Here is a 14,712-nt window from a genome sequence, read left to right as displayed (position 1 = left end):
GGCGCGGTAATAGCGTACGAGGCCCTGTCAAACAGAAGATTCAGGTGTAGAGAACTTAGTAAGCCCTCGTATTTCTTAACAGCAGTTCCCTTTGCATTTCCCTTTTCCTATCTTATAGACCGTTATGTTGCTCACCTGTTTAAGCTTTGAGCTGCCTAAGGCTTCACATAGCATAAAACTTTTTGTTGTGATTTCTGTTTGATTTCATGTGCTGTGTTTTATTCTTTTGGTTGTCAGGGCTCTTTTCATCTCTCTTCCAGCTGCTATTTTTCTTGTTTAGTTCACTTTGGTAATTTGTATTTGTCTTTCTGTTGGTTCTAGGCTAGGGGCCATCATGCCAGTGACACCCAAGCACTTTTACAGCAGGGGTGATAGTGCAGGTTCCAACTCAACAGAAGGAAGGTGGCCCTCACCTAAATTTAGATCCGACAAGGAAGTGCCACCTAGTTTGATGTCAGAGCCATTGAGTGCACCTCCGTCTGGCTTCTCTCAGCCGAAAACAACATCTTCAGGCTTGAAGCCTCCTGTTCATCGGCCAACGGCAAAATGCATTCCAACTCGCTTCAAAGCCTGTCTGATGAAGATGCAGGACCGGTGGCGGCATGAGGATTTTCCATCTGCCAAGCAGGTCCTGTTGTCCAACAGATCTTCATCAGATTTGACTGCTGCTGCGGCTTTGATTTCCCTGCCAACATCCATGGATGACAAGTGCCACGCCTGGGTGGAATCCATTTCAGGTATAGTTTCTATTCATGAAACCTTGCCTTTGTCCGCATGAATTTATGTTGTACGATGCTATCTTAAAGGTCTTGCGCTTTAAATTAAATGACATTGCTGTTCCAAACCTATGCTATGACTTAGATCAGTTTTTAGCTCATTCATCTAGAAGGTTTGATTGGTGACCTGCCCCTAACTTCTGTGTTGCAGGTTTGAATCAGCCTTCACTAGGTTCTGCTAAAGCCTCAGGTAGAAAAATAGGACTTGTGGATTACTCCCCTTCATCCAATAGTACCTGTAAGTTAAGTTTTTAATTGGACAAGCTACAAAGTATCATTCTATTTATATTCTTGGAAATGTTTTCTTTTGCAGGCAGTTCAAGTATTTCTAAAATCACTGACACTGGCAAGAATCTGACACAGTTGGGTAACCAGCCATCTGCTAAGCAAGGTAAGTACAAGGCACTATAGTAAAAAGCTTTTTACTTTTCAGGTTTCATGTTGCTAAATTGTCAATCTGCTTTCAGCTCTGTTGCCCAAAGTGGTCTTGTCAGCTGCTGCATGCATTCAGAGTGACTGTGAAAATCGAATCAGCAAGACCATTGGAGAGTCTGCACCACCACTTTCATCGGAAAACTCCCCTTTAAAATGTAAGTGTTTAGAAGAAGTTTTAAAATAATGCTGGAAATGGGGTCTAGTTAATTACATGTATTCTCTTTTTGCAGCTGTGGTCAGGTCTTTAAGTTTTGATGAGGGGAAGGAATGTAACAGAAAGAGTACAAAGTTGGCTCTTGTGGATACATCCTCTAAAATCCTACCAGCTCCTCAAGGTAAATTTAAGTGCATCTTTTTCTCATTCACATAACCTTTTCTATCCTTTTATTTCTTTTCAAATTTATCAAGTACAATTCATTTATAACCCTTTGTTTAGCTCCACGTGTTGGTCTACCCCGACCCAAAGCCAATGGATCCAAGGTGTCAACTGATTCCTCGGAAAAGTCTCTACCTCATCCAAAATGTGACTATGAACAAAGACATTCTTTTGTGGAATAATTCATTTATTGGAATAGCAACTCATACCTTACTGTTCTTGCAGCTGAGAAAAGAAATACCTGTGACTTGGAGGGGACATTCTTACCACCTAAAAGATTCCAAGTGTCAGCTAATCCCTCAGGAAACTCTCCACCTCATTGTTTAGCTCCACGTGTTGGTCTACCCCGACCCAAAGCCAGTACCGAAAGATCCAAGGTGTCAACCAATTCCTCGGAAAACTCTCCACCTCATTGTGAGTTAACAAAAACAATCTTTTGTGGAATGATTATTTATTGGAATAGATACTCATACCTCATACCTTACTGTTATTGCAGCTGCAAAAAGAAATGCCTGTGACTCTCAGGGGACTCCCTCACCTCCTAAAAGGATACCGACACCAGCTAAACCCTCAGAAAACTCTCCACCTCATGTGATTAGAAATAGCTGTGATTCACAAGGGACTGTCTTACCCTCAACTCGAGGTAAATCTTTCAAGTCACTAGCATCTGTTTTATTTTGGATTTTTTGCAGCCTTTCCACTATTAATTATTTTTTTCCTTTCACAGCTGTGTTGGTGAATATGGGACAACTTAGACCCTTGCCTCAATCAGAAACAGGTATTTAGTGCTTTGACATGAGAGACCATGGAATCAGAGTAAGGTAATGAGGCTTATGAGACGGTTGCTTCCATTTTTGTTATTTCTTTTACAGGTGCTAGTAGGTTCAACAAGCCTTTGCCCTCAACCAAAACCTCAACAAGCAATTCTGCATCATCTCGTATGTACTTTACATCTTAATTTTTGAAAATGTGGGCCCTTCTATCTAGTGTCTGAAGGTCCATTCTTACTCTATTTGTTTTGGATTTTCAGAACGCCATCTTAGAAACAGAACGTCCAAAGTAACCTATGGACTAACACCAACTTCTGATGATAGTTCAGATGATTTATTTATTGGTTCTGATGATGATGATCCCTCATGGATTGTGGGGAACTTTGGTCCAAACACTGACTTCACAAATTGTAATGGAGATGACACAGATGATAATGAAAGCAGTTCAGGAAATGAAGGCACCTCTGAAGTACCTAGTCATAGAGGTTCTGCAGTTGATGCTAGTGAGTTCTGAATTCTTATGCACCATCAAGGAATTGTGTGTTTGGTCTTATATTCATGCAAACCTTCTGTCTGCAGGTTTTGAAGAAATGCCTGATGAGCCATCTTCACCCCCACCGAAGATAACTAAGAAACAGCTAAGAGCTGCTCGCAAAGCCAAGCGAAATAGTGGTCAAGCTTATGTGTCTGGTGAAGGTGTATCAGTCAGTGCAAGGCAACGAAAAGCTGTTCACAAGTGTAAACGTCTGAAATGTCAGAACATCATTACTAATGAAATTGGTGACGCTATATTTTCTGAGTATTGGGCTATGGGTAGTTACGAAAAGCGAGTGAACTACATCTGCTCCAGAGTTCAAACTGAAAGAATTCAGCGCTCCAGAAAAAGGTGGCAGGCTTCAAACCGGGGAAAGACATATTCAAACAAATATTTCTTTGACATCAAAGGGAGTAGATATCAGGTTTGTAAATCAACATTCCTCGATACACTTGGAGAAACAGATACATTTGTTCGCATCTGCCTCAAGAAAAAATCGGAGACTACAACTGGAATTGGTCCCAATGAACGTCGAGGGAAACAAACTCCTTCTCATGCCTTGGCTGCAGACGTGAAGCAAAAAGTCTTGGATCACATTAAATCTTATCCTGCTTACGTGTCTCATTACTGCAGGAAGCAGACAAAGCAAAAGTACCTATCTTGTGAGTTGACTCTGAAGAAAATGTGCAATCAGTTCAATGAAGAAAACAGAGCTTTGAAAGGGGCCGCCCCGACGGCCTTTCCTCCGCCTGATCGACGTTTCTAGACTCAAAATTGTCTGGGGAATCCGAATCTGGCGTCGGTTTTCCGATAGCGTTCCGATAAAAATCCAAAAATGGCACCTTTTTTTACGGAAATTCAGTTATTTTAGGGGTTCACGCGACAGGCCGTATCCGCTAGCCCCCAATCCAAACATGCCCGTTTCAACTTTTTTTCAGTTAAGGGACACCATAAGCTTAATTTTAAGATGGGCCCCGATATTGTGTATGGGTCTCGTTTAGGAGCTAGCCCTATGCCCAACTTTTGACTTTTTCCCTAAAACTTGTTTTTCTATGAAACCTTTAAAAAGGCATGGCCTCCTCAAAAAACGTCCTAGGCGGCAAATAAAGTAGTCTAACGGACGCAGAATTTCCCGAGGATCACGATGCTGCACGTGCACTTGAGTTTTGGGGCCTCAAACACAGTCAAAACTCCAAAAAACAAAAAGTTTATGTTAAATGCCACAAAATGTTGAACGGCAATTACGACCCTTTTCCCCGTCGCAAGGCCGCTTTGCCGTTGCCTACTCGGACTCCTTGGAGTTTCTACTTTGAGAATAAGCAGAAAAGGGTCAGCAGCCCACACTGGAAACTGCGGACTTCCCCGTAAGGGCGATGCACCGCGCCGCCAAGGTGGGCAACCAGTTTGACGCACCCCTCGGCCACAGGCAGTGGAGGTCGCGCGCGCCGCCCGGGTAGGCAACCAGGCATATGGTCTTTGGACCTTCCTTTAGGATGCCATTGTTACGGAGTGCGATTATTCGCCTTAGTTTGGGTGCAGTATTGTCTCAAAGTTGATCAAAACCGACTTTAATGGCATTTGTGACCGTTTTGATCAACTTTGAGACAAGACTGCTCCCAACTAAGGCGCATAATCGCACTCCGTAACGAAGCCATGCTAAAGGAAGGTCCAAAGACCAAATGCCCGATGAGAAAGTACAAAGGCCCGCCTCGGATCAGACGCAGTGGCTGCTTAAAATCGGCCCAAAACCGAGGGGGAAATGACTTCGCTCCGGTGTACAGCAAATTGGTAATCCGTTATCCGGATAACCAGAAATTCCGAAGTAATCCGGGGTAATCCGGGGAAATTCTGAGGTAATCGGGCGTAATCTAATGGTAATCCTGGAAATGTTTTGATGTAATCCGGAGGTAAGCCGCGGGTGCCTGTTTTGATCAAATTTGAGCCAATACTGCTCCCAAACTAAGGCAGATAATTATAATCCGTAACAAAGGCATGCTAAGAGAAGGTCCAAAGACCAAATGCCTGTTGAGAAAGTATGAAGGCGCGCCTCGGATCAGACGTAGAGGCTGCTTAAAGTCGGCCCAAAACACGATTTTTTACAGGCGTTTTTGACCGTTTCGATCAACTTTGAGCAAATACTGCTCCCTGACTAAGGCGGATAATCGCACTCCGTAACAAAGGCATGCTAGAGGAAGGTCCAAAGACCAATGACCGTTGAGAAAGTACGAAGGCCCGCGTCGAATCAGACGCACAGGCTGCTTATAGTCGGCCCAAAACATGATTTTTCTAAGGCTTTTTTGACCGTTTTGATCAACTTTGAGACAACACTTCTCCCAAACTAAGGCATAAAATCGCACCTTTGACTACAAATTTGGGGTCGCGAGCCGAAAAAAGGTTGAGAACCGCTGTCTTAGAAGCAATGTAGGAAAATGAAAAAAATCGTTCACAAAGGTGTTCACATGTGTTCCAATTCCTTGGATGAGGCAGGATTCACGTTAAGAGACATCGAAGTCTGTGAAAACGTCACTTGGTGCCACTGTTTATCATAGTTTGCATGTAGTTTTTAAAAAAATGTTTAATTTGAACACATTGAACGTTTCTGGCCAAACGGTCCGAAAAAACCAAAAGACTTCGTACAGAATGGTTTCTTATACCTTTGAGAACGTCTCTGTCAAGTTTCATGCTTCTATCACTGAATGTGCGACTTTTTTGGCTAGCGCGGCCACAGGGCCGGGCCGGGCGGGCCCGCGCTTGCGCCTAGAGCCGCCGCGCGCGCTTCGCACCCACCTATCTCAGGCACCGTTCAAGGTACCAAGTTGGTTTTGTGCTCATTTTTTTACGAAAAGAAGCAGGCTACAGCCGTTAGAAAAGGTCATTTCCCAAAATCAAGCGAGGAAAAAAGTTATGGGCCAATGAACAAAACTTCGAGCTTTTGTGTGAAAATAAAATTCTAACTTTGTCGGCCTAAAAGTCAAAAGTATTTTAACTACGCTAAATCTGGGCAGTTTCAGATTCCTTGTTAAATTTTACATCAGAAAGCATTCTTTGCGTGTTGAAATCGGTCCACTGGAAACGTAGCTACGTCAAAAACGGACTAACGGCAATTTCCTGGAATTTCCTTGAAAAATAGCCTAGGGGACGAATCAATTGCCTCTCCAGCCAAAATTGTCACCATACGTCCATACTACAACTGTGTAAAAGCTCAATATCTGGTCATGACGTACAGCTTTTTTCCGTTCGGCCCACCGCCTATGTCTACCCGGGCGGCGCGCGCGACCTCCACTGCCTGTGGCCGAGGGGTGCGTCAAACTGGTTGCCCACCTTGGCGGCGCGGTGCATCGCCCTTACGGGGAAGTCCGCAGTTTCCAGTGTGGGCTGCTGACCCTTTTCTGCTTATTCTCAAAGTAGAAACTCCAAGGAGTCCGAGTAGGCAACGGCAAAGCGGCCTTGCGACGGGGAAAAGGGTCGTAATTGCCGTTCAACATTTTGTGGCATTTAACATAAATTTTTTGTTTTTTGGAGTTTTGACTGTGTTTGAGGACCCAAAACTCAAGTGCACGAGCAGCATCGTGATCCTCGGGGAATTCTGCGTCCGTTAGACTACTTTATTTGCCGCCTAGGACGTTTTTTGAGGAGGCCATGCCTTTTTAAAGGTTTCATAGAAAAACAAGTTTTAGGGAAAAAGTCAAAAGTTGGGCATAGGGCTAGCTCCTAAACGAGACCCATACACAATATCGGGGCCCATCTTAAAATTAAGCTTATAGTGTCCCTGAACTGAAAAAAAGTTGAAACGGGCATGTTTGGATTGGGGGCTAGCGGATACGGCCTGTCGCGTGAACCCCTAAAATAACTGAATTTCCGTAAAAAAAGGTGCCATTTTTGGATTTTTATCGGAACGCTATCGGAAAACCGACGCCAGATTCGGATTCCCCAGACAATTTTGAGTCTAGAAACGTCGATCAGGCGGAGGAAAGGCCGTCGGGGCGGCCAGCGCGACGACTTTTCCAAAAATGTGCATTTTGCTGAAAAAGGTGAAAATGAATTTCAGGCGAAAATTAGATTGTTCACTGCGCCCATGTTAGTTGAGCTAGAGGGTTCAAATTTTGTGGGCTTGCTTACCCCTATGAGGGTAACATTTGAGCCCACTTTCATCAAGTTCTGACGACATGAGGTTCAGGTCGTGTCAATCCCCTTGAATTTTACCCCTAAACAGTATTAACAGTCTAACAGTAACGAGTAAAAACAGATTTCTCAATCAGGCGATTTACTGTTCAAATTTATCATTTTAATCAATTTTGGTACAAATTTTCACCCACATCTCACCTTAATCCTCGCCGAGATTTGGTCAGAGTTCTAACTCTTCAATTTTCAGTGCTCTAACGCTCATACATGTTCCACGCAAAGAGAAAACGCATCGGTCTGCCCTCGGTCCCACTGCTTTACAGGGATCCTTAACTTACCTCATAAGGGCATCATAACGTTATCATAAGAGTTAAAGTTATTACCCTTAACTTCGAACATCTTTTCAAAAGGGTAGGTTATTTTTTTATGTCTCGAATTTGTGTCAATCCCTTTGAATTTTACCCTTAGACCAATCCTCGAAACGTATAAAAATCATGTTGAGGGAAAGATTAGGAACATTTTGAGTACGCTGTAGTTCCCAACCGGTTCAATTTGCAGCAAGGCCCGAAATTTCTTCCTCCTTCTTCGTAACTGCTGTTCCTGGCCTAACTTTTTTTGTTTTGTTTCTGATTTTGTAGGAGGGTACTGGTTACTGCCACGCTCAAGAGGCAGAGATGGCTGCAGAACTTGGAGCTTACTTGCTCCATCAAGGGTACGATGCAGACAAGATCACAATATTGACAACCTACAGGAAACAGCTCGGCCTGGTGCTAAAACACGTGCGTATGTTTTCAAGCGTAGACCATTCACAACTGTTGTTTCTTTCGACCGTTTTCAGAGTACTTAGCGTAACTCTCTGGAACGGTGTCAACAAATAAAGCACCATTTAAGCGCAACTCACGGCAGTAAGAGACCATAGTGAAAATATTAAAATTCTTTATCCTGCTTTACCTTGCTTTACCGATATTTATCTTGAGTCGAACACAGTAAAGTGGACATCCGAATTCAAAATACTTTGGACTTTGTGCTGCAAGTCTAATATCACTAAAAATACCAAACTGTGCTGTTACTCTTTGTTTTAGGCGTTACCATTTTATTCTTGAAATCTAGAGTAACAGTTTATTTCGCTAAGATTCCTCTTAGGGTCAGTGCGGGGAAAAACTGAACAGGGGAAGAACTGGACACCCCACATTTTACTTCAAATGCCGTATGTACTGGCCTGACAACTGTCATGTAATGAACTGCTGATGCCACGGAACAACTTTTGATAGTTGTTTTTCCTATGCCTCCAGTATTTGAAGTGGGGTGGGGTGTCCAGTTCTTCCCCGCCCTAACCCTAACTTAACTTGGGGGAATTTTCAGTGTATGCTTTATTTCAAGCGTAACATCTTAAAGTGTAACTCCATGCTTGCCTCGAGCATAAAGTTACCTTACGCACCAGTAATGTTGATTAAGAGGTCTGCCTGAGCCCTTAAGGTATCCGGAGTGGGTAATCAAACCGGGTTTTTGGCTGAGCGATAGCGAAGCCTGTTACTCCAGTGCGGTTGAAAAGTTTTGTCTGTCTGTGTGTCTGTCTGTCTGTCTGTCTGTGTGTGTGTGTGTGTGTGTGTGTGTGTGTGTGTGTACACTACTCCTCCTGAACGGCTCGGCCGATCTGGCTGAGATTTTGCAGGGTTATTAGGTATGTTCTTGGCTCGGCACACGCGAAATTTCACCATCCTAGCTCAAGTGGTTCAGTTTTTATAGCCGAAAAACACCTAAAAAACGGCGAAAAATCGAGTTTTCTGTCGGTAGACCTCTCCTGTCTGGATGAAAGGGGGGTCTGGGGGGCTCCGCCCCCCAGCCACGACAAGTTGAAAAGTTACAAGGGTCAAGATCGTGTAATTTGTAGATGAAGCACCTCTATCTAGAATGAAGGGGGGTCTGGGGGCCCCCAGCATGCAACAGTTCTGAAGTAACTGATGATGGACAAGCATTGTCTGCCGAAGGCAGCCTAGCGCCGCAGGCCAAGGTAGGTACGCCAGGCGCGGATTGGAGAAACAGGCAGCGACCAGGCCAAGACGCGGTCTGGCGTAAACCTACCTTGTTAAGTACACTCTCAGTCTCATATGGACTATTTTTCTCTTGTTCCTAGACGTTTTGAGCAGACGTAAAATGTTCCATTTTCTCTTAAAATATGCCCAATTTTGATCTTTTTAGGATAAAATTGTCAGTAGATCATATAGAAATCAAAAAGTACTTAAGAAATGACAAAAATTCAGGTTTAGTAGATTTTATAGTCTGTACTATAATCACTACTGAAGCTAAAATGTAGTATTACCCAGTGTTTTCAATCGTAATCGGTTTACGCTTGAAATCAAGCGTAACAGGCCTATCCGCCAAGATTCCCACTATCTAAATGTATGGGTGATTTCCTAATCTTTGCTTGATTTCATGCACTGTTAAAAAATGGTTGTATAGAAACAATCAGATGAGTGAAAATTTAGTCGTTCCAAAACAAAGAAATTTATCATGAACCAAAGCGAAAGAAATGTCATTGAATCTTGTAAGCGACAAATTGTTGTTGAAGAACAAAATTCTTGTTACCACCCTTAACGATACTATTTGTATGGAAACAAAATCTTTTGCAATTATCTGCTCAATTAAAGCATATTATGAATAATCATATATTGGTCTTCTTTAGTCATAGCAACATTACTATTATTAAAAAAAGAACTAAGCAAAATAAATTAAGCGACAAAAGTACTCCATGAATACTTGTCCCAGACATTACAAAATCATTTTCAACTTGCAACACTTGTCGTTGACCAACAACATTTGTTGTTGGTCAACAACTTGTATTTGAAAGTAGACTGCTACTGTGTTATTACAAGTTAGTCGTTGTGAAATTATCCTTTAGTTCCAGTACGAGTTTGGTTTAACAAGCTATTCGTTCCACAACAAATCTTGTCGCCAAAAAAATTAGCGATAAATGTTTTGCTAAGTTACGACAAAATTTTTGTCAGTGCAAGCGTAATGTCTTCAAGCATAACTTTACCCTTGACTCAAGCATAGAGTTACGCTTAAGATTTACCAGTGATCTCATCTGGCATTTAGGTTTAAACTTCTTTGTATTTAACTTTTTTTTTTATTGCAGTTGCGCCACATTGGAGGTGATGCTAAGACCATCAGAGCCACGTGTGTAGACAACTTCCAAGGCGAAGAGAACGAGATCATCATCTTGTCTTTAGTGAGAAGTAATTCTTCGGGTTGTATCGGCTTTTTGGAGAAAGAGAACAGAGCGTGCGTCGCGTTAAGCAGAGCCAAAACTGGTAAGGCAATCAAAATTTTTAGTCTTCCGCTTTCACACTCCAAAATCCAAGGGTAATACCACAAGGTAGGTTTACGCCAGACCGCGTCTTGTCGTAACAGGCTTCGCGATATCTCGCGGCCTGTTCCTCCAATCCGCGCCTGGCGTACCTACCTTGGCCTGCGGCGCTAGCCTGCCTTCGGCAGGCATTGGCTTGTCCATCGTCGGTTACTTCTTACGTGTTGCATGCCGGGAGCCCCCCAGACCCCCCTTAATTCTAGAAAGAGTTGCTTCATCTACAGATAACACGATCTTGGCCCTTGTAACTTTTTAACTTGTCGAGGCCGGGGGGCTCCGCCCCCCAGACCCCCTTTCTTCAAGACAGAGGTGATCTACTTGCAGAAAACTCGATTTTTCGCCGTTTTTTAGGTGTTTTTCGGCTATAAAAACTGAACCAGTTGAGCTGGGATAGTGAAATTTCGCGTGTGCCGCGCCAAGAACATACCTAATAAGCCTGCGAAATCTCAGCCAGACCGGCCGAGCCGTTCAGGAGGAGTAGTGCACACACACACGCACACACACACGCACGCACGCAGACAGGAAATGTTTTTTAACCCCATTGGAGTAACGGGCTTCGCTATCGCTCAGCCAATTAGTGCCTTTTCTGGCGAAACAATGGAGTATCGCCAGGAACGAGCCGCATAGAAAATATTGCCTTCAAAAAGGCGGTAAACAAATGTACCGACACTCTTGAGTATTGTCGTTTTGAAGGCAGGATTTCGGCTAAGCCGGCGACACTTAATTTTATCGCCAAAAAGATACTCAAGTTTCGCTTTTAGATTTGTAACGTCATAGGTAAATTTTTCTGTACGGCCCTTTGTAGGCGATACAGAAATGTACTTGCTGGCATTTTTGCCACACATGTTGCCTACTTACAGGCGTTTTTGCCACCTGAATGTGGAATGTGGTCAAATTTTGTACAATTAATGTGGGAAGCTGTTCCCCCCTCGAAGATATCGCACCATACGTGCAATGCCATACCCATATTGCACAATACGTGCAATTCATCCCGACAATGCCGTATGCTAGTTCATGGCAATGGGAAGGCACTTGCACTTCATGTGCGATGCAAAAAGCATTGCACCAAATGACGCTAAACTGCAAATGCAAGTGTGTGGGACAGGCATGCACTAGATAACGCGGGACAAACTGTACCAGGCTTGTAAGCGTGGGACAAAATGTCCCACGTTTGAAAGCGTGGGAGCAAAGCCGTGTCCCACGTTTCTAAGCGTGGGACAAATTCGTGTCCCACACTTGGATTTGCTGTGTATTAGCATTTGGATTCTGAGTGTGGCGGAAGTCCTTGCGACATCCCTAGAAATGCACTGTAATCCCAAACGCCTACATAGAACGAATGGTGCAATGCTCTATGATATCGCTCCATACGTACAATGTCCATACGTGCAATGCGTCCCGCAAATGCCCTCTGCTAATGCACGGGAATGGGAACACACTAAATTCTTGTGGACTTCTTAAATGCATGAGGACGCATTTTTTATGCATAGTTATGCATGCGCAGAAACGTCCATAAGGTATGTATAAAATTATGCACCACTGTGTACGTTTTATGCATCTTCCTGCATAAAATGTACACAGTGATGCATAATATTATACATTACATATGGACGTTTCTGCGCATGCATAACTATGCATAAAAAAGTCCACAAGAATTTAGTGTGAAGGCATTGCACACAATGCGCAATTCAAAAGCATTGCACCAATCGACGCTATGCTATATTCAAAGCGTTAGGATTCTCAGTGTGGGGCACAGATTCCAAGCAAATGTACTGAGTTGTATTATCTTGATCCTCAACAGGCTTCTTCATGCTGGGAAACATGACGTGCCTGGCGGCGTCCGGGTCCGCCTCGTGGCGGCACGTGAGTGAGGTGCTGGCCAAGGCGGGCCGCGTTGGGCCGGCGCTGCCTCTGGTGTGCCCGCACGGCCTGAGGTTCTCCGCGCTCAGTGCCGCCGACGTCCGGGAAGCCAAGGAAGGCTGCGCCCTGTGCCGCCTGGCCGCCGCCCTCGCCGAGGCCGAGCGGTTCACCGAGACGGTTGCCGCTGAGCTGGACACTGTCAAGATGGAACTGGCTGCACTAACCGGTGATGCTGCCAACGAGGAGCTCACTTCAGAGGAACGCCTCGGGGCGCTGGCGAAGAAGGCCGCCCGCCTCAATACGAAGAAGCGTCTTGAAAGGGAGCTGCGCGTCCGGGAGGCGGAGGAGAAGGCCTTACGGGAGCAGTGCGGAGAAGCTGAGGTGCTGTTCAAGCAGGGGAAGGTAGACCTCGCCACGGAGACCCTCGAGTCGCTGCAGAAGAAGTTATCAAAGAGTGGAGTGGCGTTTGAAATGAGTTCCCTGATGAAAAGACTCGTGCTAACTTAGCTTCTCACTTCATCATGGTAGTTTGGGCATTGGCATGTTTTCAGTTTCATCGCCGTAAAAAAAAAAGGACAGCGTTTCTTTCTAAACAATATGAGTGTCCAGATTTGTCATATTCTAGTGTTGTTTATGTAGCTTTGACCTTGGACTTTTAAACAATTATTATGACAACTACGTCTTCTATCTTTGACATTTTGTCTCCATTGTTCCAAGGAGCAGTATAACTGTAACGTGTCTGTCTGAGAAACGTTTTTTAAAACAGTAACTCGTTTAATTTTTAGTTTTCCAATAAAGCTAACTGGTTCTTACTTTCGTCATTTGTTACTTCATCCTGCATGCACTGCATGGCCGAAAAGGGGGAAATCGTGAACACGTCAGCAGGTTCGTCGCATGGAACTGAAACGGTATAACCGGTACACACTAAATGTTTTGGTAAAAATCTTGAACGAGACATCACTGGTTTTTGTGCACACGAAATTTTCGCACAAATTTGTACGTGAGTTTGCACTAAAATGTGGATATATGTGCAGTTTTTCGTACAAAATTTGTACAAAAAGTTCGTGTGCACCAAAAAACTGTGATGTCTCGTACAAAAGTGTACATAACATTAAGTGTGCAGTCTGACTGGTTTAGGAGCAGCCGCACAGTGAAAAGCTTGGTTGTCACTTGTTGACAATTAAAAGGCTAATGTTCCTTTCAAGAGTGTCATCAAAACATTTGATGACTTAGTTAACACTGTGGCAAAAAGCTACGGAAAATTCTGTAAACAGCTTGTGGTAATTCTCCGTAGGCCCCTTATCAATATTCTCCGTAGGCTCTTACACACTAAATTACTATGTAGGTTTTTCTGTGCGCTAATGCACGAAATTGTACATGCACTTCGTAACGCACGAATTTGTGCGCAATAATGCACGATTTCGTGCGCAAGTATGCAGGAAATCGTGCATTGTCGCGCACAAATTCGTGCGTTAGGAAGTGCATGTACAATTTCGTGCATTAGCGCGCAGAAAAACCTACATAGTAATTTAGTGTGTACAGTATTTTCTGTAGGACCGCACAGTATTCTCCGTAGGACCGCACAGTGATCTCCGTAGGACTATACAGTCTTCGAGGTCCTACGGAGAAGACTGTGCGGATTTACAGAGAATACTGTGCGGCCCTACGGAGAATACTGTAAGAGCCTACGGAGAATATTGATAAGAGGGCTACGGAGAATCCTGGCAAAAAAATTAACAGGATTTTCCGTACCTTTTTGCCACAGTGTTGTCATGTCCATGCATTAAGGGGAGGTTCTACTGAAAATCTTACTTTCTTCAAATTGAGTCCCATTATCAATATTCATTGTAAATTTAAAGTATTTCATAGTAAATAGTTAAATTTGAAGTTTGGAGAGCAATACCTAGCCCCCAACCCAGTCGAAGAGGAATTTTCTGCTATTTCCAGTCGTAACTTGAAAAACTCTCCTACGCAAAGTATTTCAACGTAAACTGATGTTCTGGGCATTTTTCACTTCTTTGGTTCATAATTGATAAACCGTGGCATTAGTAAGATACTGGGACCATTACAAAACCGTAAGCTGTGTTTTTAAGACAGCATGTCAATAAAATTTCAAGAAAATGTTAAAATTTCTGATATTTTAGTGACTTTTTTTCTGAAAAGCAGCGACAAAATAAATTTGTTGGGTCCCATGTCTTGGTGATGCCATGCTTTATTGCATATGAGCCAAAGAAGTGAAAAATGTCGAGAACATCAGTTTACGTTGAAATGCTTTGCGTAGGAGAATTTTTTAAGATATTGCTACAACAGGCTGAAAAAACCTCTTCGACTGGATTTGGAGGGAGGTATTGGGCTCTGAATTTCATGTTTGACCATTAACTATGTATTACTATACATCTGCAACAAATTTTTACACTGGGTCTCAATTTGAAAAATGCAATATTTTCAGTAGAACCTCCCCTTAACTAAAGGCG

The 14,712-nt window shown here is 43.5% G+C and overlaps 2 protein-coding genes across 2 annotated transcripts; both read left to right on the top strand.

Moving 5' to 3' along the window:
• Window positions 1–334: 334 nt before the first annotated feature.
• Window positions 335–3,658, top strand: LOC117640399. The gene is made up of 12 exons (XM_034376878.1): window positions 335–737; window positions 928–1,014; window positions 1,090–1,167; window positions 1,244–1,366; window positions 1,442–1,546; window positions 1,648–1,734; window positions 1,813–2,001; window positions 2,084–2,230; window positions 2,315–2,365; window positions 2,460–2,525; window positions 2,618–2,860; window positions 2,937–3,658. Exons 1-12 carry the CDS (start codon window positions 335–337, stop codon window positions 3,656–3,658), a joined length of 2,301 nt encoding a protein of 766 aa, XP_034232769.1.
• Window positions 3,659–7,657: 3,999 nt separating this feature from the next.
• On the top strand, window positions 7,658–12,998 carry LOC117640122 (NFX1-type zinc finger-containing protein 1-like). The gene is made up of 3 exons (XM_034376383.1): window positions 7,658–7,793; window positions 10,151–10,325; window positions 12,180–12,998. Exons 1-3 carry the CDS (start codon window positions 7,689–7,691, stop codon window positions 12,743–12,745), a joined length of 846 nt encoding a protein of 281 aa, XP_034232274.1. The 5' UTR covers window positions 7,658–7,688; the 3' UTR covers window positions 12,746–12,998.
• Window positions 12,999–14,712: the final 1,714 nt, after the last annotated feature.

The sequence above is a fragment of the Thrips palmi genome, unplaced genomic scaffold (genome assembly GCF_012932325.1).
Source record: "Thrips palmi isolate BJ-2018 unplaced genomic scaffold, TpBJ-2018v1 HiC_scaffold_12, whole genome shotgun sequence".
NCBI lineage: Eukaryota > Metazoa > Arthropoda > Insecta > Thysanoptera > Thripidae > Thrips > Thrips palmi.
This window is presented reverse-complemented; position numbering and strand designations above follow the sequence as displayed.